The 27121-nt window shown below is 44.2% G+C and overlaps 1 protein-coding gene across 1 annotated transcript in view; it reads left to right on the top strand.

Annotated features, from left to right (window-relative positions):
- Positions 1-27121, top strand: part of KCNIP1 (potassium voltage-gated channel interacting protein 1) — a 1655018-nt gene that overhangs the window by 1517148 nt on the left and 110749 nt on the right. The window contains exon 3 of the mRNA XM_086931430.1: positions 14408-14532. Coding sequence (XP_086787556.1) covers positions 14408-14532 — 125 coding nt within the window. The remainder of the gene's footprint in view (positions 1-14407; positions 14533-27121) is intronic.

Consider the following 27121-nt stretch of genomic DNA (forward strand, 5'->3'; position numbering starts at 1 on the left):
AGCATACCAGGCGTTGTTCTTCTCTCCCCACTTCACTCTGTGCTCACCATCCTCATTCTTCTGTGACTGCTGGACACATAACTGAACAGTGGCTCTACCAATGACAGAGCTGCTGCAGACTGTGGGCATGTTTCTCCTGGATCCAGTTGTAAACTCGGGAAAGTCATAGAATGGGGTGTAACAGAACCTGCTTCTCCTTCCCTTCCCTGATGCTTGAGCAGAAGAGGAGGGAAGCTAAAGGAAGGCAGCACCATAGCATTGGTCAACTTATGATACCCACAGGTCTGACGTGAGTAGGGGAAGATAGGATGATGTGGAAGATTTACCACAGCCGTACCCATTTTTTGTTTACTTCCTCTGAGTCTCAAGGATGAGTTGACAGCAAAAGATGCATTTCCCCTACTTTGAGAAGATCTGTGGAGACACGTAGGTGAAGTAGTGGAATGCATGTGCCGGCCTTGTGAAGTCATTGCAGATGGCAAAAGCTGACAGAAACGTTTATTTTGTATAAAGACGTTCCATGAAAGTGATATGTATCATAAGATGCAACTAAAGCCACCGCCACACATATTCACACACCAAATATTTCTGGTGTCTTGTGTCACACAACAACACTTTTTCATGACTCATTCATCCACAAAAATTCAAATATTGCTTGTTTCCAGCCTCAGTTTCCTCCCTCGTGCCTCCAACCAGCTCAAACAAAAGGCGTATTTTCTTCTGAAACTCTCACTAAACTCCCTTCTCATTTCCAGCGGCAAAGACAACATCAGAAATATCTTTTGTATTGTCATCTTCCACAACCATGAACATGGTTTTGGCATGATGATAGTAAGAGAAGCCTCAGGATTGTCCCATGGCCCAGAGGAACCTCCCCTGGGGTGCACTTGCACCCCGTGAAAAGGGCATTCCATGTATTCCCTTGCCGACACCTCACGCATGCACAGCACAAAAGCGGACTCCCACCAGCAGCACAGCACTGGCTTTAACTCTAATCCTAATTTCTATTGTAATTAGTTACGACTCAGCACAATGATTGTAATCCCATCGGAGTGTGAAAAACAGAGCGAAAGTCATAGTTGAAGCAAAAGGTGTGACTTAAGAGGAAATGGCGCAGTTTAATCATTAGAGAATTTCACAGACTCGGTCCCGGTGTACGCTGATGCCTTCACCCCTGCTATTGAAATAGGATTTTGAAATAACCAAAAATTACTTGGAATGTCGTAATTTTGGATCACGCGATACAATCGCTGAGATGTCAGCATATGAAGGTGCATGCACACTAGAGAAATGGAGTAATTTACAGCCTGATTCATCAACGGGCCGTTTTGCGAGCCCCTAATAGCGAATCATAGCGATTCGCTATTAAGGACTCGCAAAACGGTAATCATGTAGGAATCGCATAATAAAATGCGATTCCTACTGATTCCTTATTTGCGATTAGCTAATTGCTAATCGCAAATAAGGAATAACTCGCCATTCATTCCTATCGGCCAAAAGGCCCGTAGGAATGAATGGGGAGTATTCCTTATTTGCGATTAGCAATTAGCTAATCGCAAATAAGATTGCGATTTGAAGGGTGCCAGGGGTGTCCACAGGACACCCTGTAGCACCCCTCAAATGAAATTTCACACAGGTGTTGCAGACACACATGTCCAAAGGACATGTGTGTGTGTGTAACATGCAACTCAGAAAAATGCATTTAAATGCATTTTTCTGATTTTTCGCAATTTACCGCGAGGTCTGACCTCGCGGTAAATTGTGGCAAGAAATTGCGAATTCGCAAATTTAAATTGGATGTTGAATTGCATTTAAGGAATCTCTAATAGAGATTCCTTAAATGTAATTCCTCGCACATTTGCGACATCGCAATTAGCGATTTTTGCATTTGGGATGCTGAATCCCAAATGCAAAAATCGCTCTCGCAAAGGGCCGGATTCTCAGATTCCGGCCCCTTGCGAGCGCAATTTAGGTTCATGAATCGGGCGGTTAGACCCTGGTTAAGGACCGCCCGCCCTATTTGAGAGATTCTCCCAGTCTGATGGTCTGTGAAATGAGTGTCAGCACCTGCTTCCATCAGAGCGCTGTGGGTTTGTCAAACATGAGCCACGAGAGCCTACCTATGCAACCATTTTTCATAGAAACCAAACACTCAAAGCATGTTTTTTTTTATCTCTAAAGAAAAACCGATTGTCGTTGCACAGGGAGTTTTCTCCCTTCATAGTAGTACCGTTATACATGCTTCTGGCACATGAATGACATTCTTCACATTTCCGAAACGGATGGGGGAAATGATTGATGTTGCCCAGCTCTCTATAGGGAGGGATGCCTATCATTATCACCTGCCGGCTCCTCTGCGGAAGGGTTGCAAGTCAGAGGTTTGACACTGGCACGCTCCCAGGTTTTCTACTTAAGTAGCAGAAATAGTAAAGTGTCCAAAACGTGCAGCAGGGGCAGCTCTAGTGTAGTTTTCAGGTCCTAGACAGCATGGCCATAACTCCATAACATATCTCTTAGTGGCTTTAGTTTTAAACCACGGTGGCCAACAACATATGTGAAGTTCCTCAAAAGCTGTTTGACAAAATATAACCTCTTTGCATTCATGGAGGCAAAGGTTCTGACCTCTGGGAAGGACCAGAAGGGATTGCAGAAAATGTTGAAAAATGAAAGTCTCATTAGGGCCTCATGTGCTACCACAATGGCCTGAGCTGCAGGTTACTTGGAGAGAACCATTTTCACTTCCTGGTAGCAGCCCTACACAGGTCACCTGAACCACCTGAAGGTTTGTTCGGAGCTCCAGCAGCTGATGCAAAATGTGACAATAAACCTCCATGAGTCACTGTGTCAAAAGATGCTCAGGCATCAAGCATAAAAGAGGATGTGAATATTATTCTCTGACTGGGTGTCATCCAAAATCTATGTCTATTAAGTGCCATTGTTAACATCCTGTCAGTAGACTCTAGACTCTCCTCTTGCACAACGTTATGATGCTAAGAGAGTGCCGTGTTACTTTGAAACATGTGTAGGGCTGCATTATAATCCTGAGTAGTCAGCAACGACATATTTAGAGGACTTTATTAATGTAGTTTAGAAATGTAACATTATTTCGGGGATTAGTGCAATATGTAGTGATGTGTTTATTAATCATAGGCTAATGTAGGGCCTGAATCAAAATGGAATGTTGAATAAGGTAGAAATATAATCCTATGTGAAATGTCGCATTAGCAATGATGTGTCTTATGAAGTATACATGTGCTTATAAATGGGTGGATTAACATAGGTTTTTAATACGAAAGATATATTGTTTACATTGGAAATAGAATTAATGTTCTAAAATGATGAAATGTAATACCCTGTTATGTTAGAAATGCATCTAAACTTTCAAGGGCCTGGGATATGTTGAAGCCAGTAGAGGCCTAACTGTAATTTCTTTGGCTAGCCTTAGTCGAAAATAAATGATTTCTCCTTCTTGGGAAAGGCCGTCCTCAGCGAATATTAAATTGTAAATTCGAATGTTTGCAAGGATGCTCTCATGTATTCCAGATTGCAGGTGCAAGGCCACAAGTCTAGTTAGGTAGAAAGATCCATTGTTTAGAAGTCAGGATAGTAGGTGCAAGTGCAGAGGAGCTGCCAAAGAATTTGGGAGTGCAACATTCAGCGAAGAAGATGCCTGGGACCCAAGGACAAACGAACGGACGCTTGATGGAGAGGTGCCACACTGGAAAAATCCGAAGATCCGTACCTACCAGAGGGGTGTGCCTCTGGGCGTGTTGACTGTTTTTGGGATTTTGTATTAGGGACAGGACCCGAGGGCGGAGAGTCAGTCCGGAGTAGAGAGTGGAGAGCAGTGAGCAGACTAGGAGTTAGAAAGTGGGCTTGGGGAGGGCAAGATGTAGGCAGTGGCGGTTCGTCCATTGGGGGCGTTAGGGCGTTGCCCCCCTACCCATGGACGACCGTCACTGTCACTGACACACTGCGCATTCAAAATGTAAAATTATGAGCTGAGTGCAGCGCAGCCCGATAATGATTTGAGGTCTCCGGTCGGAGTCACGTCATCATTGTGATCGCGGAACTGGGGTGGGGGGCGGGCCTGCGGCAGTAAGTGGCGGGCTGGCAGCGTGTGACTCTGATAGCAGCAGTAGTGTGCGCATTTAGGGCAAGTCATTTTCATGACTTGCCCACGCATGCGCACACACACAATAACCCCTTCCCTCCTCCTCCCCCCCTAGCCGTCACACAGGCAGAGACCCGGGGGAGCCGGGTCTCATTACGGGCAGTATTAGCCCTGCTCTTTTGCCAATCCTGGCGCAGTGGCGATGTTATGCTGCGCCAGGATTGGCTGAGTTAGTTACCGCGCACGAGGATGGTGGTGCTGGTGGCTCGAGTAAGTCATGCGACGGTGTTCCGGTAAAGAAGAGACTGGACGAGACTTCAGTTCACGACGAAAGTAAGTAAGTATTTAAATTCTTCCTGACAAACAGAAAGTGAGCAGAGTGGAGGATTGGCTCAGGTCGGGGCTGGACAGACAGGAGGGAGGTCATAACGTCTTCTGTGCTCCCGGCACGTCATGAGTGCTCGTTGCTGAGAGAGACGAACGGTGAGTGTCATTCACTTAATGCAGCCGCTTCTCTTGAAAGTGCTGGCCACTAATCTGATGGTGTGTGCCTTAGCACATGCCCCGGTCTGACATTTATTTCACTGGTAGAGTCTAGCAGCGCAGGGCCGGATTGCAAACCGACTGCAACCCTGGGACAAATGCTCAAAGCAGCCCCCCCCCTCTCTCTTTCTATCCGTCCTTTGTCTCGCTCATCTCATCTCTGACGCTCTCTCCTCTCAATGGAATTATCGAATAAGGAACTGCACGGTTTGCACAGAACTGCATGACTGGCTTTGCTTTCCGTATTTTCCTCCATTCGATTTCGGGAATGCTCGCTGGAAATAGCTTTCCTTTATGGAAGGCTCAAGGCTGATAGCATTTTTTGCGCAGCAGTGTTTGCACGTGGCTGGAATGTGGATGGAAGTCTTCACCAGTGACCCAACACCCCCTCTCTGATTTGAAAAATATGTGGATTGTTTCCATGTTTGTGAAAGAGTGTGGCAAAGGAGAGTTGGTCCACATTTCGGTGTTTTCAATAGTGCAGCGCACAAGCAGGCGATTCTACCGAGCACGAGCAGGGCACCTGCGCTCACGTTGTTCTCTTGTAAGCATAGTGTGCAGAAAGGCCAATATGGTACTTGTGGCCGGGTGAGGGGTAGAATTACAAAGCAGATATCAAGGGGAACCTCCAGGACAAGTTCACCCCCATTTTGCACTGCATTATAATAGTTCCCTTAATTTGTTTTAATGCAGTTCACTGTTGTCGCTCGCCTCTGTCTCGAGCATGTGTCTATTTTGACAGATTTACGTACCTGACAGCCATCTGTTTAATAGTTTGTGCTGAAGGAAAAAGTGTCAGAATTACGTGGAAGTTAAATTAGAAACAGCCCCAGGGCATAAAACTAGGCCGGCAGGGCCAGTATGCCAGTGAACCTCGGGTGGGACGTTTCCTGTCATCCCCAAGCAGTGGAGCATTTAGTTCGGCCCTTTCACTTTGTTTCCCCGTCCTCGGTGAGGTGTGGGGATGTTGGAGGCACACAGAATTTGCAGCGGCACTGTGTCCTTAATCCACTAACTCTCTACAGTGTGCCCTTCACTCACTGCCTTGTGCTCCTTTAACTGGTGCCCCCAGCTGTCATCTACTTGCTGTTCCAGCCAGTGCACAGTTCTTAGTCACGAGCCCTTTTAAATCAGTGTCCATGATCTCTATGCACTGTGCCCTTGGAATGAGTGTGTTCAGATAACTGAACCAGTGCCTGGCTCTGCCAAGTGGTCCGTTTTAAAGTGCTGTGATGTCAGCGTGTTATAAGCTTGTACAAGTATACGGAAAGTGGCAGTAATGTTGTTTTCTGTCGACACAGAGCGGAGAAAGATGAGGCGGATGGGCTCACTACTTTAATTACCGCCTGTCTGATCAATGGGGGGGGGGGTTGATGGGGGGGACTGCCGGTCTTAACCAGAAATAGACGGGATATTGCAATGCAATTTACTAGGGGCAAATACAGACGGGGTAGTTGCTGTGTATGTTCAGGCACGTGACATAGAGGAGGACACAACTGCTGCGTACCAAGGACAGAGGGAGATGCTAATGTGTACCCGATGCTAGGCAGTGAGGAGGGTAACTTCCTTCTCCCAGGCACTGGGCACAGAGAGGGGTTACTGTGTACCAAGCACCCGGCACAGAGGGGAGAACGGCCCAAGTACTTTGGCACCTCCAAGGGTAGGAAGCACTATATAAATGCTGCTACAAGACGATACATTTTCGCAATTGCTATATTAACCTTCTGACTTTCACAAATATGCTTGAAAATCCACGATTTGCCCTATCTTTTTTCAAAATTTACTCGAGTGGGGGTGCTCCCCAAATCCCCACCTTGTGACAGTCAGGCTTCTTCGCTATTTTCACTCGCCACAAACTTTTATGCCCACCACTATCAAATGTCACCAGCCGCCACTGGATGTAGGTAGTTTGTGAACTTAAGGCATAGTAAGGTGTAGGAAGGAGCATCTTAGAGAGAGCTCAGTAGCTGAGGCTACTTTTAGAAAGTGAGTGTAGTTCTTACGAAATCTTCACAGCTGACACCTTTATTCTTGCTGGGTAAATCGTTAAGTAGGGATGTCACTTTAGAGTTAGTGTAGGGACAGTCTAACCAAATTCTTTTCCTTTTTTTGTAAATGCAGTCCAGACTTTCAGCATTGTCGATCATAGTATGTCTAATGCTTCTTAAATTAACTTTGATTTTTTTTCTGAGTCGTCTGAGACTCTTGCGTAGGATTATGTTTGCATTAGTACCAGTCTATTTCTTGAATCTTTTACTGAGATGTCTGTATGTTCAATTATTTTTGGTTTGTAATAAATCTTCAACATTTCAATTCGTAGTCAGTGGTCCTTTGAGTCTAATTCGGATTTGGGTTGTAAAACTGTTTAAAGTTATGATTGTAAAAATCTTCCCTCCACGCTTCTAAGACAGGGAAAATGGTCCAGTCGACCTGACCTGAGATTCTAGAGATTGGTAAGAAAATCTACATGAGAATCCCAGCTTCCCCAGTTGGTAGCAGTGTAGGATGGTTCCCTTCTAGAGCAAGGGAAGATCTAGATTAGGACAAGAGCTCCCAAGGCCCGTAGAAAGTTTGTGATGATTGCCCAGTGGATTGTCGGCAGAAGACAGCATTCCATGGAAACTGACGGAGAATGACGGTATGGCTAAAATTAGCAATTGGTAGGAGAGTGAGTATGAATAGGGTTATATGTTGTTAGATTGCGGTGTTTATACGTTGTGTTGTGTTGTAATGTCTTGCACAGTTGGATTGCCTGTTGTATGAAAGGAGATCAGGCTGTGAGCGCGCGCAGCCCGGGAAAATCTTAGGCTCAAGGAGTAGCCTAAGTGGTTTGGGTTTATCGAACACCCATAGTAATTGTTAACCATTGTTAAGGGGATCGTGAGGTATCATCGATCGCCCGCTGGACCGAGATAGGGGGAACGAATGTGTGAGTGCGTGAGTAACTGACGCTGGTCGTGAGTTGCTGTGTGTTTGTAACCTCGTGAGGTGATTGTCCGGTCGTTTCGTGGACAGACAGTTGCCAGTTCGGTGGCAATTACGCGCCTGTGAACGTACAGTCAGCGAAGTGATTGCTTGGTCGGAAGTGATCATTTCAGTGTATGATTGGGACCTGTGTGTGAGTTAGAGACGAACTGTAAAGGAGGGGAACTGCTGCGAAAGCGGAGGCGAGTGATGTCAATGGTACCGTGCTGGGATAATATGGTTAGTGTGGAGCCGCACAGGTATTGGTGGATTGTCATCAGGAAGTAAAAGAGCGCTACGGGAGAAGAAACACTGGTTTTCATCATGAAATGTTTTAAAGTTTTGCGGGATTTGTGTAAAAAAGAAAAGAAGTTAGAACCCCGGAGGGGGGAGAGGCCCCGCCCGAGGATACTCCGACTCATTACCTGGCTGCAAATGTTGGGTTGCACACTATATTGTGGCTCGAGAACTGGTGCAAGATGACTGATGGAAATGAGGAGATGACCTTTCTCACTTATGGAACTTTTAGATTGGAAGTGTATCAGTTGAAACGATTATGGCTTCCTTGCGACCCCTGCCTAGACCGACACAGTTTGAGGCATTAAATGCATGGATCAGGGCGGCACACGAAAGGAACAGAGACAGGCAACAGGAAGAGTGAAGAGGTCAGTTAGGGCACTTCAAGATGCAAGGTGGGATGCATTGGAAAAGAGATGGAGGGTACAGACGGTTGAGGGAGATAGATTGTACCCACTGTTGGTTAAAACGGGATGCGCAGAAAAAGAATGCAGAGGAAGACAACAGTGATACAGATGATAGCTTGATAGAAAGGCTGTTATCTGAGAGACCACCTCCATACAACCCAGAGTCAGGGGAGGAGAGATCAGCCCAATTAGAGGAAGTTAGGATACCGCAAGTCCCTCCGAGAATTGAAGTAGTGGGAAAGCTCTCGACAGGAGAAGGACAGAATGTAGAAAGTGTCAGTTCTCAGAGGTTGCCGGATGCTCTTACAGTAGCGGTTACCCTTGGCCCCATAGTGTCAGTATATAATCCTGAGCAGATGCAAAGTGGAGGCCCACCACAGATGGGTATGGAAAGGAGTACAAGCTATGGAAGGAACAGTGTAGTGGATGGATTGAGCCCAATGCCAAGGCCTGTAGAATCGAATACCCCGTTACCAGCAACAGCAGACTCATCGAGAGGACCGATGGATTTAAGGGGCCTGAGACCAAAATCTTTCGGGGAGTTGAGGACAGATTTGAGAACATGGGAGACAGTTGAAGGGGCTCAGAGCGACAGGCCAAGGGAGGATTGGGACTAGGAGAATTTCGAGAACAGGGAGGCTTTCAGAGATGTATCTGAAGTGAAAAGATGCAGAGAACAAGACAGTGACAAGAGAGAAGTAATGCATCTAGTTGAGGTACTTTGGGTGCAGCAATAAAGGCAAAAAGAATTGATGTGATGCGGCTAAAAGTAGAAGTGGATGAGATTGTTGAGGGAAACTTGCCTTTAGAGAGGATTGATCTTTATGAACCTGATGAGTTGCTGTTTGTAGCGTAGGATATGACCTGGGAAGCTAGGTCAACCCATGAGAAACTGACTGAATTAGCGAGTAAATATTATGTGGATTTGTCTAGGACAAAAATGCTGCAGGGTAATCACAGATTGCAGTATACTGATCAAGACTTAGAAGAGAAAAGGGTGATCGGACTAAAGACTCATATTCGAGAACTGATTATAGGGATGCGAACCTGGAGCAGACTTGACAAATGGGAAGAAAGGTGGTCAAAGAAAAAGAGTGTTAGAAGGAGTCTGCCAGAGACACCTCCTCCAGGAGGGGGAATGGCAGGAGTTGGAGCACACCCTTTACGGGATGTGACCAAAGGAGGATATGTACATGTGCCTTGGAGTCACGGAGATTTGGCTGCCTTTACGAATGATTTCCCAAAGCTGCGAGAGAGCCCAGTTGAATGGTACAAGCAGGTAGAGAGGTCTGTTAAGATCTCGAAAGTGCTGTGGATTGACTTGAACACCTTGTTTGATATTGTGGTTCCAGGAGATTTGGGGGTAGCATGCGAGATTGCTATAGAATGGCCCACTGTGGAGCCCGATAGGGATGCTGTCACGAATGGTCCGTCACCTCTTGTAATGAAAGAAATACGAACAAGTGATTACCTGGTTGAAATCTAAGGTACCACCACAGGATATTGACAGGGTGAAGATAGATCAAATGGTTCAGTAACTTAAAGAGACAGTCCATGAGTATTATGAACGACTGTTGCAAGTCTTTAGGCAGCACAGTGGTCTAGATGTAATGGACTCTAAGGACATAGGACAGTTTGTTTCAGGGTTGAGACCTGAGATTTGCCTCATGATACAGCATCACTTGATCTGTTGACAGCACAGGCCGCTGGCGAGATTTTGAGGTATGCCAGGTACTGTAGTGATGAAATCGACTTGAAGCACAAAAAGCTTAAAGACAAGCTGATGCTGGTACAGATGCAATCTGCTGACAAGGGAGGTCAGGTCCAATCGGGGGGTTGTACTTTGGGGAGGAAACAGAATGGTCAGAAAAAGGGAAATGGAGATGACTCCAAGCCAAGGGTAGATTTGGCAACATTGAAAAAGACCACTGAGTGCCACCAGTGTCATCAGATTGGACGCTGGAGACGCGAGTGTCCATATAATCCTGCAAATCAGGAGGAGGAAGTGGCTCAGGTACAGGTACCTCGGGTGATGATGATAGCAGTAGCAAAGACTAAGTCGATAAAAGGGGGGACTTCAGCTCCTCGAGTCCAGGTTCCCCAGCCACCAAGAATATCGACAGGGACTCGGACTTACCAGCAGATGCCTCTCTTTGAAGAGAGCGATGACTGCTACTTAGACTAGTTGGCATGACAGTGCCTGTGGGGGGAGTCTTGGAGGTAGACCAGAGGGGACCATTTGTAGAAGCTGATGTTGATGGTCATCCTACCACCTTTTTGGTTGATACTGGTGCTACCTGTTCTACTGTGAGATCTGCAGTAGTCCCCAACCTACTCCTCTCGGGACAGACAATCCACCAGACCAGACCAGACTAGAGGCTTCTGGGATAGTGGAGCAGATCAATGGAAATTTGAAAGCTTGGAAGGCGAAAGTGTGTTCATCCACGTCTCTGAAGTGGCCGGATGCTTTACCTTTGGTGCTAATGAGTATGCGCAGTACCCCAGACAGGAGGTCACTTGCCTCATGAAGTGTTGATGGGGAGGGCAATGAGGTTACCGGCGGTGCCATCGACAGCCTTGCTGAGTATCACAGATGATCTGATCCCTGATTATTGCAAGGGACTCGCTGATGTCATCCGTTCTGTGTCTCATCAGGTGCAGGCTGCTGTGGTCCCGGCTTCCAGTGATCTCTGCCATGACCTGAGTCCAGGGGACTGGGTGTTGGTTCGGAAGCACGTGAGATAGAGCTGCCAGGATGTTCATTGGAAAGCACCCTACCAAGTCATCCTTGTTACGAACACTGCTGTGAAGTGTGGAGGGCTACCGAATTGGGTGCATGCTTCACACACCCATCGAGTTACAGCACCCCTGGAAGAAACAGCTGAGGTGGCAGGGCAACAGGAGGGGACAAGCCAAGCTGTGAGGGTGTCTGATGAAGCTGGTTGCTCACCAGATCAAGCTGAAGAGGGTCACGACGGAAGTGAAGCTGAGACTGCCTCAGAAAGGGAAAATGACTGTGAAAGTGACCCAAAGCCAAACTCAGCTGAAGAAAACTGTGAGCAAAGTGAGCAAGAAGAAAGCAGGAGAACCAGCAGAACAGGGGAGCAGTGGCCGGAAAGACAGAGGCAGCTGAACCTGAGGTTGGTTTCCGAATTGGATCTTGTTCCTGTGTCTGAGGAGTCTGAATCAGACGGAGATGAAGAAGGGCAAGCTCGTGGAGGACTGAGAAGATCAAGGCAAAAGAGGGGGCCTTGTCGAAGGTACGCAACTCCTGAGTGGACCTACCCTGTGACTGATGCCAAGTATATTGAGATCAGGGAGGGTGAGGTCAGTGACAGTGATCAGTAACAGTCCTAAATTCAAACTGGACGTGCTGTTGTTGGTGCCGGGACTTGAAATCGAAGGTGTACTGACCATTACTGTTCCAAATCCCGCAGTCTTGAGCGGAATTTGTCATCTGATTCTGAGTAGATTGATCTTCCCTGCATTTGGTCCTGAAATACCATCTCATGAGTCTATTGTTCTTCACCTTGAACTTTTGGAATATGTGTTGAAAACAGTTGAAACGAATTTGATTATGGGCTAAAAATACTTTTTGCTATAAATACTTTGCTGTACATAACGTAGGTCCGAGTGGAAGAAGAAGAAATTTAGGGACTTCCCATAGAGGACGGAGAAGGGTTAGGGTTGTCTATTGTTTTCTGTAAATAAGGAACTGAAATTAAAAAGGTGACTTTCAGCCTCTGAGATGTGGTTCAAGTGCTTCAACTGGAAAGAAGAAAGAAAGAGACTTTTGAACACTGTTGCTGAACAACTATATTGAAAGACCATGGAGGCTGGAAACCCGAATCGTAGAGCTAGGTGCATTGTAGGCACACTTGTAGGGAGAGTGATACTCTTCATCATTCTAGTAGTTGTAGTTTCGTATTTGGCACCACATGAGCAGGCAGTAGAGGTTGAGGGAACACCTACACCTACTACTCCTAGCAAAGAAGAGGTCAAGGTAGGAAACGACAGAGTTTTGCTGCTAGAAGAGAGTCGTAGATTACATGCAGATCTGTCTAAAGGTAATTTGAAGCTTAATGTGTATGTGAAGTTGTTGTATGAGTATATTGATGCAATGGATGTGAAATATTGTTATGTGTGTATGCAATTGCCGGCTTCTGTAGATAAGGGTATTAGATACCATCATCCTCCATTTACATATGGAATTTCATGTAGTTTTCTGATTAGCATATTTTATAATCGCAATCATTTTCAATATTTCTTTTTGAATTATGATGCAGTGCTTCCTGAAGTGCAGGCATATAAACATTTGAACAAGTATGATTATTATAAGTCAGAGGACATGCTTGGAACGTATTTTATTCCGACCCAGGAGTTGGATACAGCCTATGCACATCGCCATAATCTGACGTGCCTGTTGTCAGATAAGAGAAGAAATTCATTGATCAGGTAGAAGATAGATATCGAAAGCAAAAGCGATTGCGAGATTCAGGACAGGGTAAAGTGGATTGGACAGATGAAGAGAAGTTGCACAAGTCTAAAGGGAGCTATGGTCCAATAGCTCTAGATGAAGTACAGAAGGGGAAGTTGTGCATTCACCGACCACAAACATATAATGAGAATGTCAACGTAGGTCACAGTACATGTGAACATACTTTTACTTTGGGACCTATTTATTTTTCAGATTTTCCTTTTTAGAGAAACACTTTTATTTACTCTTTTTTTGTGGTTTGCTTGGTTTCCTGTATCCTTCTCTTTGTTTTTTCAATATTATTTAATTCCTTATATTTCTTTTTTCACTTTCTCTTTTTCGTATTTTTTTATATTCTCTTCGATTTCTTTAATTATTTGTTCTTCATTTTGTTTGGCTATATTTAATTTTTTTTACTGAATTGGTTATTTCCCTATTCTTTCTTTCTGTCTTTGTTTCATGTTTTATCTTTCAGTTTCTCTATCCTTCATGTTCTTTGCTTCCCTTTCTTTTAATATCTCAAATGTTGTATTTGCACTTTTTCTCACTACACATTATTCAATGCTGTCTTTGTTTTTTGATGTACTTTCAGATTTCTCTTACCTTTCTTATCTACTTTTCATTTCATTTTTTCCCATTTTACTCAGTTTTCTGCCTCGTCTCTCTTTTGTGTTCTCTTTTTTGATCTTGTCATAAAAAGGTATTCCTTAAAGCAAAGTCTGCTAAGACACTGAAAAACACTAGCACATACCAAAATGCACAAAATACATTGCTAACTAAAGAGCTTTGGCCCTGCACATCAACATAGCTAGCTGGATTAAGGCATGTAAAACATAATGCATTATTTGTTCTACTGCCGAGTTGAATCTATATGTTTGACAATAAGGTGACTAGGATATGAAAAGTTCACTTTCCTTAGTACAATTGCTATGTTTAGAGATAGGCACAGTACAATCGTTGGGTGTGCTGCGGCCTCGGGAACAACTTCAGAAGAATTGTTGGAGTGTCTTTTCCTCGTGAATATTTGAACCACACAAAAGTTCTTGAGTGGCTTTTTAATCCTTTCATGAACACTATGGTAATTTGTAAAATATTATGACATTTAGGAACCAGGGCTCAGTTTAAAAGTTAGTAAAATTCAGATGATACAGTGCGTTATTAAAAGAAGCTCACAAATCAGTGAAGACTTCGAGTTTATATATCAGGTTTTTTGCTGTTTTACAAGCAACATATGTTTTACTTAGCCTTATCTCAATGTGTTTTAATATGCTTTGTAAAACTTAATAGCCATCCTTCACTGTTCGCAGTGTCTATTATGTAAGATCTTGTAGTGGATGCGTTGGTTGCTATGTACTGTAAGGAAGCCAGGTACGAAGAATATACTTCAAGCTTTCTTGGAGAATGATACAGTCAACATGTTATCATATAATCACATGAGATTGCATTATTTTCTTATTTTTATATTTGAGATCCTGAGTTGGAATCACTGTGTTTCTGAAAACCCAAACAAACTTCACATGAAAATAGAGGCCTATACACATTTATGAAATAATAGATATACTTATCAAAGAGTAACAATAACAAATCTCTTTATGTTTCTTTCAGACAAAATAGAAGATGAGTTAGAAATGACAACAGTTTGTTATCGGCCAGAAGGACTGGAACAATTAGAGGCACAGACCAACTTTACAAAGAGTGAACTGCAAGTACTTTACAGAGGTTTTAAAAATGTAAGTTGTTAGTAATTAAATATATATGACCGGTGTAAATGACAACATGACTATATATAAATCATATGTACATGGAAACATACATTACTTTAGCTTGCAAAGTAATTCCCACTATGTAGAAAACTGTTTGGAAAAAAGGCCCCGATTGTTTGAAGTCATAGCGGTGTTTAGTACAGACAGAGTAGATAACACATGTGAAGCAGTCTAAGGTAATGGGCGAACCATTTGTCAGATCACATGCTAAACCACATTGTTTAGGGGGTAAACAATAGAAGAGGGGAAGAAAGAACATTTGTGACTCATGGGGTTAGAATGTATTCTTATGTGAGTAGTCTTGAAAATAGTGAGGGAACATCAGTGTTTTGAAGGAGAGTTAACTGAAAGCTTGGGCTTTAAAAGAAATGTCAGAGATTTGTGAAGAAATTGAGAGATCGATTTGGAAAGAAATGTTATGGTTCTTCTAGTAAGAATATAATTTTGATAGAAGAGGTGTGCAAGTGGATACTATGATAGTGTCACTTCCCCTTGAACACTTGAAGAGTTTAGGTTTTTATCTACTGATGAAGGAGGAGCAATGTGAATTTGTATTTGCAAATGCAGCGGTGGTGTTTTTAGGGGACCTGGGTGTGACATTGAGCATGCTTCACCCGGTAGCTCAAGAATTACTAGATATGTCAAATGCGTGACACTCACATGAAATCAGTGATAGTGATTAGAGACTGAGCACAATTAATCTACAAAAGAAAGAACTAAATATACTGTGGAGAATGTTTGACTCTATTATAACATACCCATGTTTATTTCAGTATGATTTAGTAGTAGGCATTCTTCTTTGAGAGTCGTTATGAGAATTCAACCCTGTTAAATTCTTGCAGACCTGAGATAAGAAGCCTTTATCACATTCAGTGTCATCTTTTAGAAACTGCTGACTGCAGAAGAATACTTCTTTAACTTTCAAGACTATAGTAGAGTAGAAGATTCTCCTGCATAGGGGTGGCACACCTTCAAATATACTCAGTGGAAGGTGGCCCCTACTCATAAGGACAAGACTGCTTGCTGGAATTATTACAGCCATCCTTACACCTCCCAAATGCTACAGGCCATGTTAGACTTTTTCAAGCCCATCTCCGCATTAGCTAACCTAAACACGGATTTGGCTCTTTGTCAGAAGTTTCAGAGCTTGATGAGACAGGTTATATCTTCGCCTTCATCAGATCAGAGCTTTGCTTTGGAATCGCTTAGGAATTAATGGTCCCCAGTCTCTATTATGAGGAGATCGTCAATGTTGGATAAGGGTTAGCAAAGATGGCCTCCCACGGAGATGTTGCTCATTAACATCTCCAGCACCAGCTCTCCTTTGCAGATTAACATAAGCTCCTTTTTCAGATCAATATAAGCTCCTTTTTCAGATCAATATAACCTCTTTTTTCAGATCAATATGCTATACACAATGCTCAGCTAATTTACCTCCCTTACTAGAGGTAATCCTCAATATGTGTATGCTGTAATATTCATCTTAGATAAGCATATTAATATGAACTAGCTAGTAGCAGAGATGGAAACACAGGCTCAAACTGAAGATATGGCAGCCAAGAACTTCAGAACCCTGGGTATGGTGGCAGAACAGATAGATGATATATTTATTGGAAGCTGGAGGATTTTTTAAATCTTTGGTTTTATTTCCAATCTTTGGTTCATGCTAAGGCCCGAGTACAAGTCTGGCAGTCTACATACCGAGAGACTCGCAGGGATGCGGAGGTGGCAGTCTATCCACGGCCCTATTGCGAGATGGGCGGGAGGACCGCCACAACCCTGCTGTAGCCACCAGGAGCCGCAGATCCCTGGCTGTGTTGCAGCGGTGTAGAGGCATCCATATGCTTGGTGGGACCAATGTGGTCCCGCCAAGCATATTAACAGTTTTCCCTCCGGCAGGGTTTTTATGGCGGTTCCTCCTCCATGAAAACCCTTGCAGAGAGGAAACAAAGGGGGCCCTACGGAGCCCGCTGGTGCAACATGTGCCACCCTGTGTGAATGCACACCAGTTCCTGCACGGCATGGACTTTTCAGTCTGTGCCGTGCAAGAAGTGTTTTGGCATTCCATTTGCGGTGCCTGTTTTTCGAGGCACTCCCATGGGAATGCCCCAAAACAATACCGCTAGACAGGAGGAAACTCCTAATCTGTCAGGTGGTCTGATCACAGCTTTGGCGGACCTGGTGCCACACTGCCAAAGTCATAATCAGGCCCTTAGTGTGGAATCTGCGGAGGGATCAAAGGTAAATAAAATTTTGGTTCAACTACTTACACTTAATGGGCAGATTCAAATTTTGATATTTAAATGCAGTCTGCTCATAGGTTATATTTTAGGATGCAATACTAGGTGGCTAACCCAAGTACAATTTTAGTTAATTTTTTAACTTTTCCTTTTCCTTTTCAAGAACATCTTAACAGTGTGGCCCATCCCATTAAGCCCAGACAGAGTTGTCGGCAATCCTTTTTGTCTTCCCAGATTTTGCAACACCCACAGTTGAGAGGCAGTGGAGAATCCTGCAAGTGATACACTCATCAAAATCACTTTGTTCGGGTAATAAAACCCATAAAAGTACCATACTTAACTCATAATACGGCGCATAAATCACATGCAATACACAGTAAAATATCATAACCGAATCATCAAAAATAAGGGCGACATGACAAAATAGGGGAGGATATAAATCAGAGTTCATGAGGTTACATACAAATCTTGGCTGTGGTTAAAACAATTAAAATAGTGCATCATTGCGGTAAAAATAATTTAGTAATAAAAAGGCAAGTATAAAGATACAGTCATCTGTAACTTACCCTCCAATTGGCAATGCACAGCTTTTTCAAGAAAGAGTGTCTGCAACAAATATGATCATGCTCTCATTGACTGGTTTGAGACAGTGCATAAACTGATGGTGGAAACCTTTCTTGATGCTGAAGAGGCATTTCAGCAATGTGAGTGCAATTTATTTGGCTACTATACCATGGGCGAAAATCCCTCAATAATTTAGTAAATGATCTAAAGAATTATATGTGGTCCCAAAATTGATAATATCAGCTACATGACACAACCAATGTTCCCTCTAATTTGTTTCTTCTGTGACTGTTGATGAAAGGTCTCTTTGCAGTGCAAAATAAAAGAGTAAACATTAAAAGGCAAAATGACAATCAAATGACAAAAGTCCCACAAAGGGAAACTGGAGATATGATTACTTAAAGATTTAAGGCAGAGAGCACCACAAAAAGTGACAGCACCAATCAGTAGTCACTTTTCTGGGTTGACAGAGACCTAGGTACAATTTTAAGCTAACCACGCTAAAGCATGGGTCCGATATCTTAAATGGGTTTGTCCCTGTTTTCCTTCTGACTTAGTCTCTGAAATGGAAGTCAAGAGCCTCCAGTGGGCAAGATTGCAAGCTGTGTCTGCTAAACACCTCTTGTAGCTAGATAGCCACTGGCTGAGCTCCTAATGAAGCTTCTGGATTTGGCAGTAAAATCTCCTAGCAGGAGAAATGCATATTTCTCAACCATTAAAATCCTTGCGTCAGGTGGATACTTTTCATTTTATCACACAGTCAATATTTTTTCCTTCAGACTCTTAAAGATCTTTTAACCTCATCCGTGCTGCCACGATTTACCGCCGGTGCTGGGGCCCAAGGTTAATGGGTGTGGTCATGACGGAACGGTTCCGTCATGAGCACAGCCCAACCGATGCTCATGACGGAACCGTTCCGTCATGAGCATCGAAAGCGTTAAGTAAAAAAGTATACTGGTCTGATGGGAACAGTTTGAAAGCACGACTCTGAAGAAATTGACATCTAAGTCAGTTGCCCATGATTTAAGCACCATAATAAGGCTCGCCCCTTGAATGTAAACTCTTGTGAAAGGGAGGTAGAGTCTCTTTTACTTGATGAGTTATTTAAGCTCCAATATAGGTGGCATATCCAGGAGTCCCCCAAGAAGTCCCCCTTGAAGTGCACATCAAGTTTCTTTTCCCATATTTAACCATAAAAAAGCAGGCCTATTGCAATAATAATACTTCATCAGGCAGTATCTCAACTGTGATGGTCAAGAAGAAAATTGTCAAAAGGAAACGCCACAATATCTATAAAAAGCGACCAAAGAAAGTAAGATTTGATCTAGATTCACTCAGACTGACAGATCCCCTAGATGGCCCTGTAATCCTTATAAGTCCTTCTGGAAGAGTGCAATCTACCATTTCATTGGTGATGGCCATCACCGGCTGTTTGAGCCTGAGTGCCTACACAGGAACAAGTTAGCAAGGTCCTGGACAGCTCTGAATCTCCTTTTTTTTACAGTGACTGACGGTCATATTACACAGTCAGACAGAGGAGTTTCCATGCCAGTGTGGAAGCAGGATATTAAGGTCTTGAACCCGCTAATTGATGCTTTCTTTCCGAACCTGCCATGCCATCATCTTAGTGACCAGATTACCTCTACTCCATTTCACACTGCTTTATAAATGGAGAATCTTCCTTTCATCCTTAATTGTATTGCTTTATTTCATATTGACATTCCTTGCTTGAATCGTTCATTGTTATTAAAATGTTTATCTGATATAGACCCTCGAAGGGTTATGAGGAGTAATGATATACTGTCAGTTCATCTATTGAATGTTGTAAATGAGAAAGCTCTAGGGTGAATTTCAATTCTAAGACTAATCCAAATATGATTTTAGGAAATTGTAATTACCACTATAGTAGAGGCATGTATGTTATCTCTGTTTATCAAGACAGGTAATCGACTAGCCTTGATATATAGTTATGGGGGAGAGGAATGGTGTTCCTCTGGAAATTGGCATGGGCCAGAAGGAGATTTTATTAAACAACCCTGAATCAACACATATTACAGTCGGGCCAAAAGGAAGAACATTCATCTTTTTGATTGAGGGTTTGGTTGCTTCTGGAGACGGCACTATGGATGGGTGTTCGAAATGGCCCTGGTTACCTGGGGCTCTCAATTGAAATTATATAAATGGCCTCAAACAGTATATATTGTTTAAGCAAGGGTTTTAAAGTGTTGTTGTAGAAATTAGCTGGATGCTCCACTAAAGCTCAGAAGCTTCATTCTTTGGCTGTTCTGGTTAAGAGACCTGGGGCCAGATTTATCAAGGTTGCACCATGCAATGGGGCACAAGGGCAATGCAAAACCTAAGTGAGATTTTTCAGGCCACGCAAGGCCACGCAAGGCCACCTGGCGTGGCTTGATAAAGCTGAGATTATGAAAAGCAGCGCTGCCTTGGGTTACTCCGCCCTGGGAAGGCATTTAGTAGGTGGAGCATGAATGTTCTCACACATCCACCCCTGGATTTTGGCGCATTCCCAGATTTTCCACTTGAGGTAGACTTGGGAATGTGTAAAAAACCTACGCCTCCCTAGGTGAGGCATAGCGAGGAGTGCTATTTTTCTTTCTCCATGTTATTACCTCCGCCTGTGAGTGCTGCATTCTGCAGCATATGTAGAAAGAGGAAAATGCCTTTCCGGATTGGTTTAGTGCAGGAAGGTGTCCCTTCTTGCACAAAACAATTCTGCCAACAATGCAGACACCCTTGCACCATGACGCAAGGCTGTCTGCGTTCGCGCTAGGTAGCAAAAAGTGCGGCAGCACTAGAAATATGCTGTATAATGGTAAATACAGCACATTCTTGCCCTTTCCCTTTCATGCAGCGCAGCAAGGTGGCTCGCAGCATTGCACTGCTTTAAAGAATGATAAATCTGGCCCCTGGTGTGCAAAGCCTTTTGACCGCGCCAATTATATTATTAGTTGTCCTGTTAAAAAAGTAAAGAAGGGCCATGCCAGTGGAGATATTGCTATGCATCTTAGTACAGAACATACACGGTCACACAAATCCTTTACTCATGCTTCGAACCATCTGCAATGTTTATCATTTAGCTGTAGGGGTATGGAGAGCTCGAAGTTAGTTTAGTATTTACTTGTTAATGTTTATTTCCTTCCTGGCCCTAATCATGATTCTCTCCTCAGTTCTTTTTTTCATTTCATCTCCTAGCAATGGTAGGAGTGAACATTGCTAATGTGTTAATTGTGGGGGATTTTAATCCCAAAATCTCCAATCATGCTGTTAGCCTATATGCAGATACGGATAGGTAGGAAGTCTTAAATATCCCAAGTATCCTTCTTCCCCTTCTCTGTAGAGCAAGAAAAAGAGGCAAGTTCCTCCTGTTGTGTGTAGGGAGGTAGTCATGTAATGCAGCCAAGACTACTAATTGGAGTTAAAGGTTTTATTACAAACTCGGACACAGACTGATATAGATGAGTCTCATAAGTATTCTAAAACTAGAATATCACAAGAATAAATCTGAATCTCCTCATGAAATTCAGCCTAAACAAATGGAAGGGCACCAGGAACTCAGTGGCTGCAATGCAAAAGATAAGGAAGAGAATCTGGAGATTAGGCCGCAAGATTTGATCCTCCTGCTGAGTCATTACTAGTTTTAAAGAAATCTAGCCTATCCTACTCTAACCTAAATAGGGAAATCAGAATCAATCTAGGAGTCTTGTGTAAAGTTCTCCAAGTCTATAGGAAGTATGACCTGAAGCCACACAGTGAGAAAAATAGCAAAAAGGTCTGCACCCAGTGAAATCCTAAGGTTGTCTGCTCTCTACCTAACAATATAACACCTACTAACATACATAGTACACAAGGTAACCAGTGTACAAGGTAACCAGCGTAATCTTCTCCAGTACATTTCCATATAGAATATTGGCAACATTCAGCTCTTCTTCCACACTTTTAGGTGGACACTGTCAATCAACCTTGAACCACCTTTCTCTGCCATGAGAACACAACTCCCACTTTGTTAACACATCTTCTTCTTGCTAAAAGTTTCTCCTATACCTTACTATCACTAAAAATGAACAATGTTTTCACTAACTAACAAAGTCTAGTATCTGCACCTGCAGAGGAGAGAACATGCCAACAAAACAATTCTCACTTGAAAGTTAAACATTGAATCTCAGGAACTTGTGTCCTGTAATTATGCTAAGTCAGCAGATCAGTTACAGTGCACTTGACTTTTGAATATAAGTGCATGCACATTCCCAATAGTATATATATGGAATATCATGTGGAATAAAAGCATGACTACATAGAACTGTGTTACATCCTAAAACATTTGCATAGCTATGAACAAGAACTACAGATTTATTACAATTTTAAACAATAGTATGCACACATTAAATGATACTATTACATTTTTATCATGGCACATTTCAGAAATACATTAAAATCCTATTTGGTATTAGAATGTTAGACCACGTGAGATAAAATAAGTGCCAATCTGCACAAGTCAACGAAAATAGGGAATGTGCAAAGGTGGAGCCAAAATTAAGCTGCTCCAGACTCTTCCTGGCGCGATCATAATATAATTTCTTTTAACATGAAGTTAGCCCTGGAAGAATGCCTGGCCTGGAATTTTAAGGATGGCACAATGCACCTTAGTGAATGAGAAAGTACATTGGAACCTTTCAATTACAGTGAAGTTGAAAGTTTTGTTAATAAGCACATTACAATTTAACACGAATAGGGATTTAATCTTGGTAGCCTCCTTTGAGTAAGAAGTTCAGATCCTGGTAGCAGAAAACGTTCTCCCATGTGGGGCATCACGGGTAAATAATAATCCTTTGAAAGTCTCCCATAACGAATTTAGTTTTAACAATTAATAAACTGCAAAGGCAGCATATGTTATCATTCTCAAGGAGAAGAAGGAAAACAATAACATTATTTAAAAGGAGGCGAACAAGATGGAAAGCAACCGTGAAAAAGCATCATTGTGATAAGATCTGGATGGATCTCTGGGAAGACGTCATAAATAAAGACTCAAGAAGGTTTTGGCATATAATTAACATTTCCACTGTGAGTAGGATTGGGGCAAAATTTAGCCCAAAACCAAGTAGCGAGTGGTGCTCGCATATTTCGAGCCTTTATTCAGACAACCATCTAGCTGAGGATTTTCCATTCTGAAGAGGAAGGATTAGTAACTCCCTCGAGGGCACAGATTAAAAAAATCATACATAATGTGAGACCATGGTGAGCTAGGGGCCCTGACCAAATTCCTATAACTATTATAAATTTGGAAGCACACCTATGGTCAGATTATTTGGCTGCTCTTTTTAATTAATGTTGTCGATACAATTCAATTCCTTCATCCTAGAGGGGTAGCCTCCATGGCCCTCCCTAATAATAACAGGCAAACAGCACTACTTGACTCAATAGGGAAACTTTTCGCTAAGATTCTGCTAGTCCATGTCCAAAAGTGGGCTGTGGTCAATAACATCATTCCATTGGAGCAGGCTGGTTTCAAATCGTATAGTCCTGCACTAGATAATATTACAGCCAACCAAGTGATATTGTAGAAATATGTAGTGGCACATAATACGCCTCATTCATTGATTTCTCCATTGCTTTTGGCCATGAAGGTCTTCCAGTCCTTGGCGAAAGCTTAGAATTTTATAAAATCCCGGATTACATGCTTAACCATCATTATTGCACTGTATTCTTCTACCTGGTGTCATGTAGTCCTTGATGGGGACTGTGGATTATCGCCTAAAAATCTGATGAACAACCACATTAAACAAGGCTGTCTGTTACCCCTCTATTATTCTCTCTTAATATTTTTGATTTACCATCGGGTCTGGCTGCATTGGGCAGGGATGCCACAAGGTTGGGTGATCGTAATATCATTCCTCTGCTCTTTGCGGACAACATTGTGATCCTGAACCTAACTCTGAGGGACTTTCAGAAACATTTGGATTGCTTGCAGAATTTTGCGCATAGCCACTATTGAAAATGTATATCAATAAGAGCAAAGTGATGATCTTCTGTGCAAAGGAAGGAAGAAAATTGAAAAGGTACAAGTGGCAATTAGGAACTCAGGATTTGGAATGTGTGAACTCACATCCATACTTGGGCAAAACATTTTCTGCCAGTTTTTTTGTGAAAGAACCTATTTCGCATATATCTGGGAAAGTGATGGCATATACTAATGCACTCTTGACACTTTACAGGGCAATAGGCCGCAGACATTTTATTCATTTATTGTCTGTGTATAATGAAAAAAAATCCTGAACTTTACTTTATGAGATTGAACTAATGGAACATAATTGTTTTTGAGTTTTCTCCATAAAATAGGGTGGAAAACACTCGTAAAATTTGTATTGTAAATACCCTTGCATCGTTTGAAGCATTACTCTTGGAAATGGGGCTCCTGAGTACTTAGTTAGCTGCCGTCCTCGGTTGGGGCCAGAGGCGCAACTAGAGCCAAATTTCGGGGGGGGCTAAGAAAAAATTTCGGGGGGGGGGGCTGAACCTTTAATCAGTAGGCAGAGTGGAGCTGCAGGGGCTCTTAGAAAGGGTGACACAACTGCAAGGACTAATGAACTTTCAAATGGTCTTTTAAAGACCTTTGAAACGTTCGGGTGCGGCTCTGTGTGTGCCCGGGATCTGTCTCATACCGGGCTGCCACACACGACCGGGGGGGGGGGGACTGAAGCCCGGTGAGTCCAATGGGTGTTGCGCGCCTGATTGGGGCCACAGTCTCTTGGTTTGCAATACAAATTCTTTTAGAAGCCTACTTTGTGCTGAGGTGTTTGACCTAAGTAGAACTTCCAATTTGTTTCTTAAAAATTTTAGTAAACCGGGAAGGTGTGGTCTTGCCAGCGGCAAGGTGGCTGGGTGCTGAGCGAGCTTTGCCGGCTGAGCTGAGGAATCCTACATTATCCACCATCAGTGGGAGGCATCTATCTACTAAACTGCCTCCCTACATCGTATGACTTGGCCGTGACACCTGGGGAGCTGTGGAAGAGCGGCGCCCAGGGTGTGTGCAGCACTGGTGCCTTGACAACCGCCTACCTCTCGTGGCACCCGGAGGCCTGCATCGGCCCGTCCTGCCTGCTGGGGCGTCCCCCTCCCGGCTATGGAGGGGTCGACTGCCTGTCGATACGGCCTGCCCAGAGTTGGCTGGTACTCCCCGGAGATCGCTCCATGTCTGGGGCGGGGGTGCCTGCACCGGCTGCTCCGGGTCGGGCTGGCTGTTTGGTCATGGCCGGTGGTCACGCGGAGGGCGGTGCGCCTGCAGGTGTCCGTGACTCCTGGCTGCACCGGCCGGACTACCCGGGACCCAGCCCACACACGGGGGAACTGCTGACTGCTGCGGACCTCCGACGCCTCCCCACAAATAAGGCTGCACACTTTGGGACCAACTTGGCTGCTTGCTGCCCCCGTCCCTGCACTGTCACAGTGGAGGCCGGGTGCTTGCTGCATCTCTGTACCAGCGGCCACCTCTTCTGTGTGTGCCTGGCTTCCCCTCGGACTACCCTGCACCTGAAATGGCCTACTTGCAGGCACACGCCTGAAGTGTAGCAGCCTCTCCTGGACTTTCAGCCCCCCTTTGCCAAGGAAGGCATTTGCACATATTGGGGACTGGCCTGTAAGCCCAACTGCCTCCATCCTAGTACTGTGACTGTGGGGGCCTGGGGGCCTGTGACATCGCCGGTCTTGGTGGCCTGCCTCTCTTGGCCACACCCCAGTTCCCCCTTGGCCTACCCTGTTCTGGGCCAGGCCGCCTCTAGTCCACGGCCTACTACCCATCACTGTCTCGGCTGGCTGGGCGGAGGGGGGCCTAATCCAGTCTAAAGTCCATTGACACCAAAATTGACCACCTCACATCCCGCCTCAACCAGGTGAACCATAGGGTGGACTCTCATTACACACAGCATGTCCAGCTCAAGGCGAGGGTATCGGATCCCGAGGATGCGGTGTGTCCAGTGTGCAGAAACTTCTTAAAATGGATCGAGATCTTACATGCCACGAATGAGGACTTGGAGGTGCATTCCTGAAGGAACAATATTCGGGTCGTTGGCCTGCCGAATCAACCACCACTGGGAAAATAGAGATCTATCTCGAGTCCATGCTCCGTGAGTTCTTTGGCCTAGTCCTGTCTACCCACTTCATGGTCGTATGGGCGCACAGATCACTTGGCACCCGGGCCCAGCATATCATCGCCCGCCTCTTTGATCTCTCAGGACCGTGATTCCATCCTTCACAGGGCCAGGGAGCTGGGCGAGATCAACCATCAGGAAAGTACGCTATCCTTCTACCCAACTTCACTCTGGCCATCCAGGTGGCCCACAGGGATTTATTCCTGCCAAGCGTATCCTGCAGCAGCTTCCCATCACATACGCAATGCTCTATCCCTCCAAGCTTCGTATTGACTTTGGAGAGAAGCCAAATGCTTCACAGACCCGAAGGCTGCCCTCACCTTCGTAAAACAATTGCAGAAATCCTCACCGCGCAGCAGCTGCACTAATTCTGAAGATCGCCACACCAGTGACAATGACTGAAACCTTCATGTCCAGCTTTGTATTACTACTATGCATGTCATATGTTAGTTTTTTAATATGTAATTTCTGCTGCAATTTATCTTTTTCCTTCTCTGTTTATAGGCACCTGCAATCTCTCTGCCCTTTGGCGGCGGGTGGTGGGTGGCCATGCGCTGTCCCTGGGTGATCGTGCTCCCTGGGTTAAATGGCCTACTATGCCCAACTTTTAGCGGTCTGGTGTGCTTCAATGGGTGCGATACTCATCCTCCAAGTTACCTCCCACTGAGCTATACCATGCTCAGCAACCCTGCCTATTTGGCAAGGAGGAAACGGCTGAGCCTATGCACCCCGTTGGGATGATTCCCAATCCTGTATCTAACTCCCCAAGTTTGGAATCCCTGGGTGGGGTGGGTTTAGATGTTCAAACTAATTGGGGGGATGGAGTGGGTGGAGGGTGGGATGTTTTTTTGTCGCAGGGTTTCGAAACATGTGCCTCTTGCAAGAGGCTTGTATAATTTCTTGTTCTGTTTTGACTCTGGCATGTTGTTGTGGTATGTACTCCACACTGTACCATACACTATTGCACTTGCTTTCAACACTCTTTCCATGGAATGTAGTTAGTTCACTACTCACCCTTCCAACACTGCTACATGGCTGACACTACATTTTGGACCCAGAACATTAGGGGTCTGAACGATCACCGAAAGGCACGCCTTATGCATATGCACCTTGTCAGATACGAAGTGGACATCTGCTTCCTTCAGGAGACACACCTCCTACCTGCTACATCATCTAGGTTATTATCTCATCACTGGGAGGAAACATATACCTCCTTCTATTCAAACTACTCACTCGGCGTCTCCAACCTTTTCAGGAAGGACCTTCCCTGGCACAACACCCACTCTCTCCTTGGCCGGGAGGGCTGCTATGTGAACATCGCTGGCACACTGTACAATCAACCGCTGATACTAGCTGCTCTGTATGGCCCCAACTCAGACAACCCCAACTTCCTCACAAACATTTGACGACTCATATCCTCTCTATGATCTTTTTATTATTATTATTATTATTATTATTATTTTAACATTTATTAAGCGCGGCGAATACCCGTAGGCGTCTCGGCGCTGGCGTAAGGGATGGATCAGTATTTTAGAAGACCTAACAAAAAGTGGAGCTATTGGTCAAATAACCAAGTCTTGAGTTGTTTGC

This window comes from Lissotriton vulgaris, chromosome 7, assembly GCF_964263255.1.
Source record: "Lissotriton vulgaris chromosome 7, aLisVul1.2, whole genome shotgun sequence".
Taxonomy (NCBI): Eukaryota; Metazoa; Chordata; class Amphibia; order Caudata; family Salamandridae; genus Lissotriton; species Lissotriton vulgaris.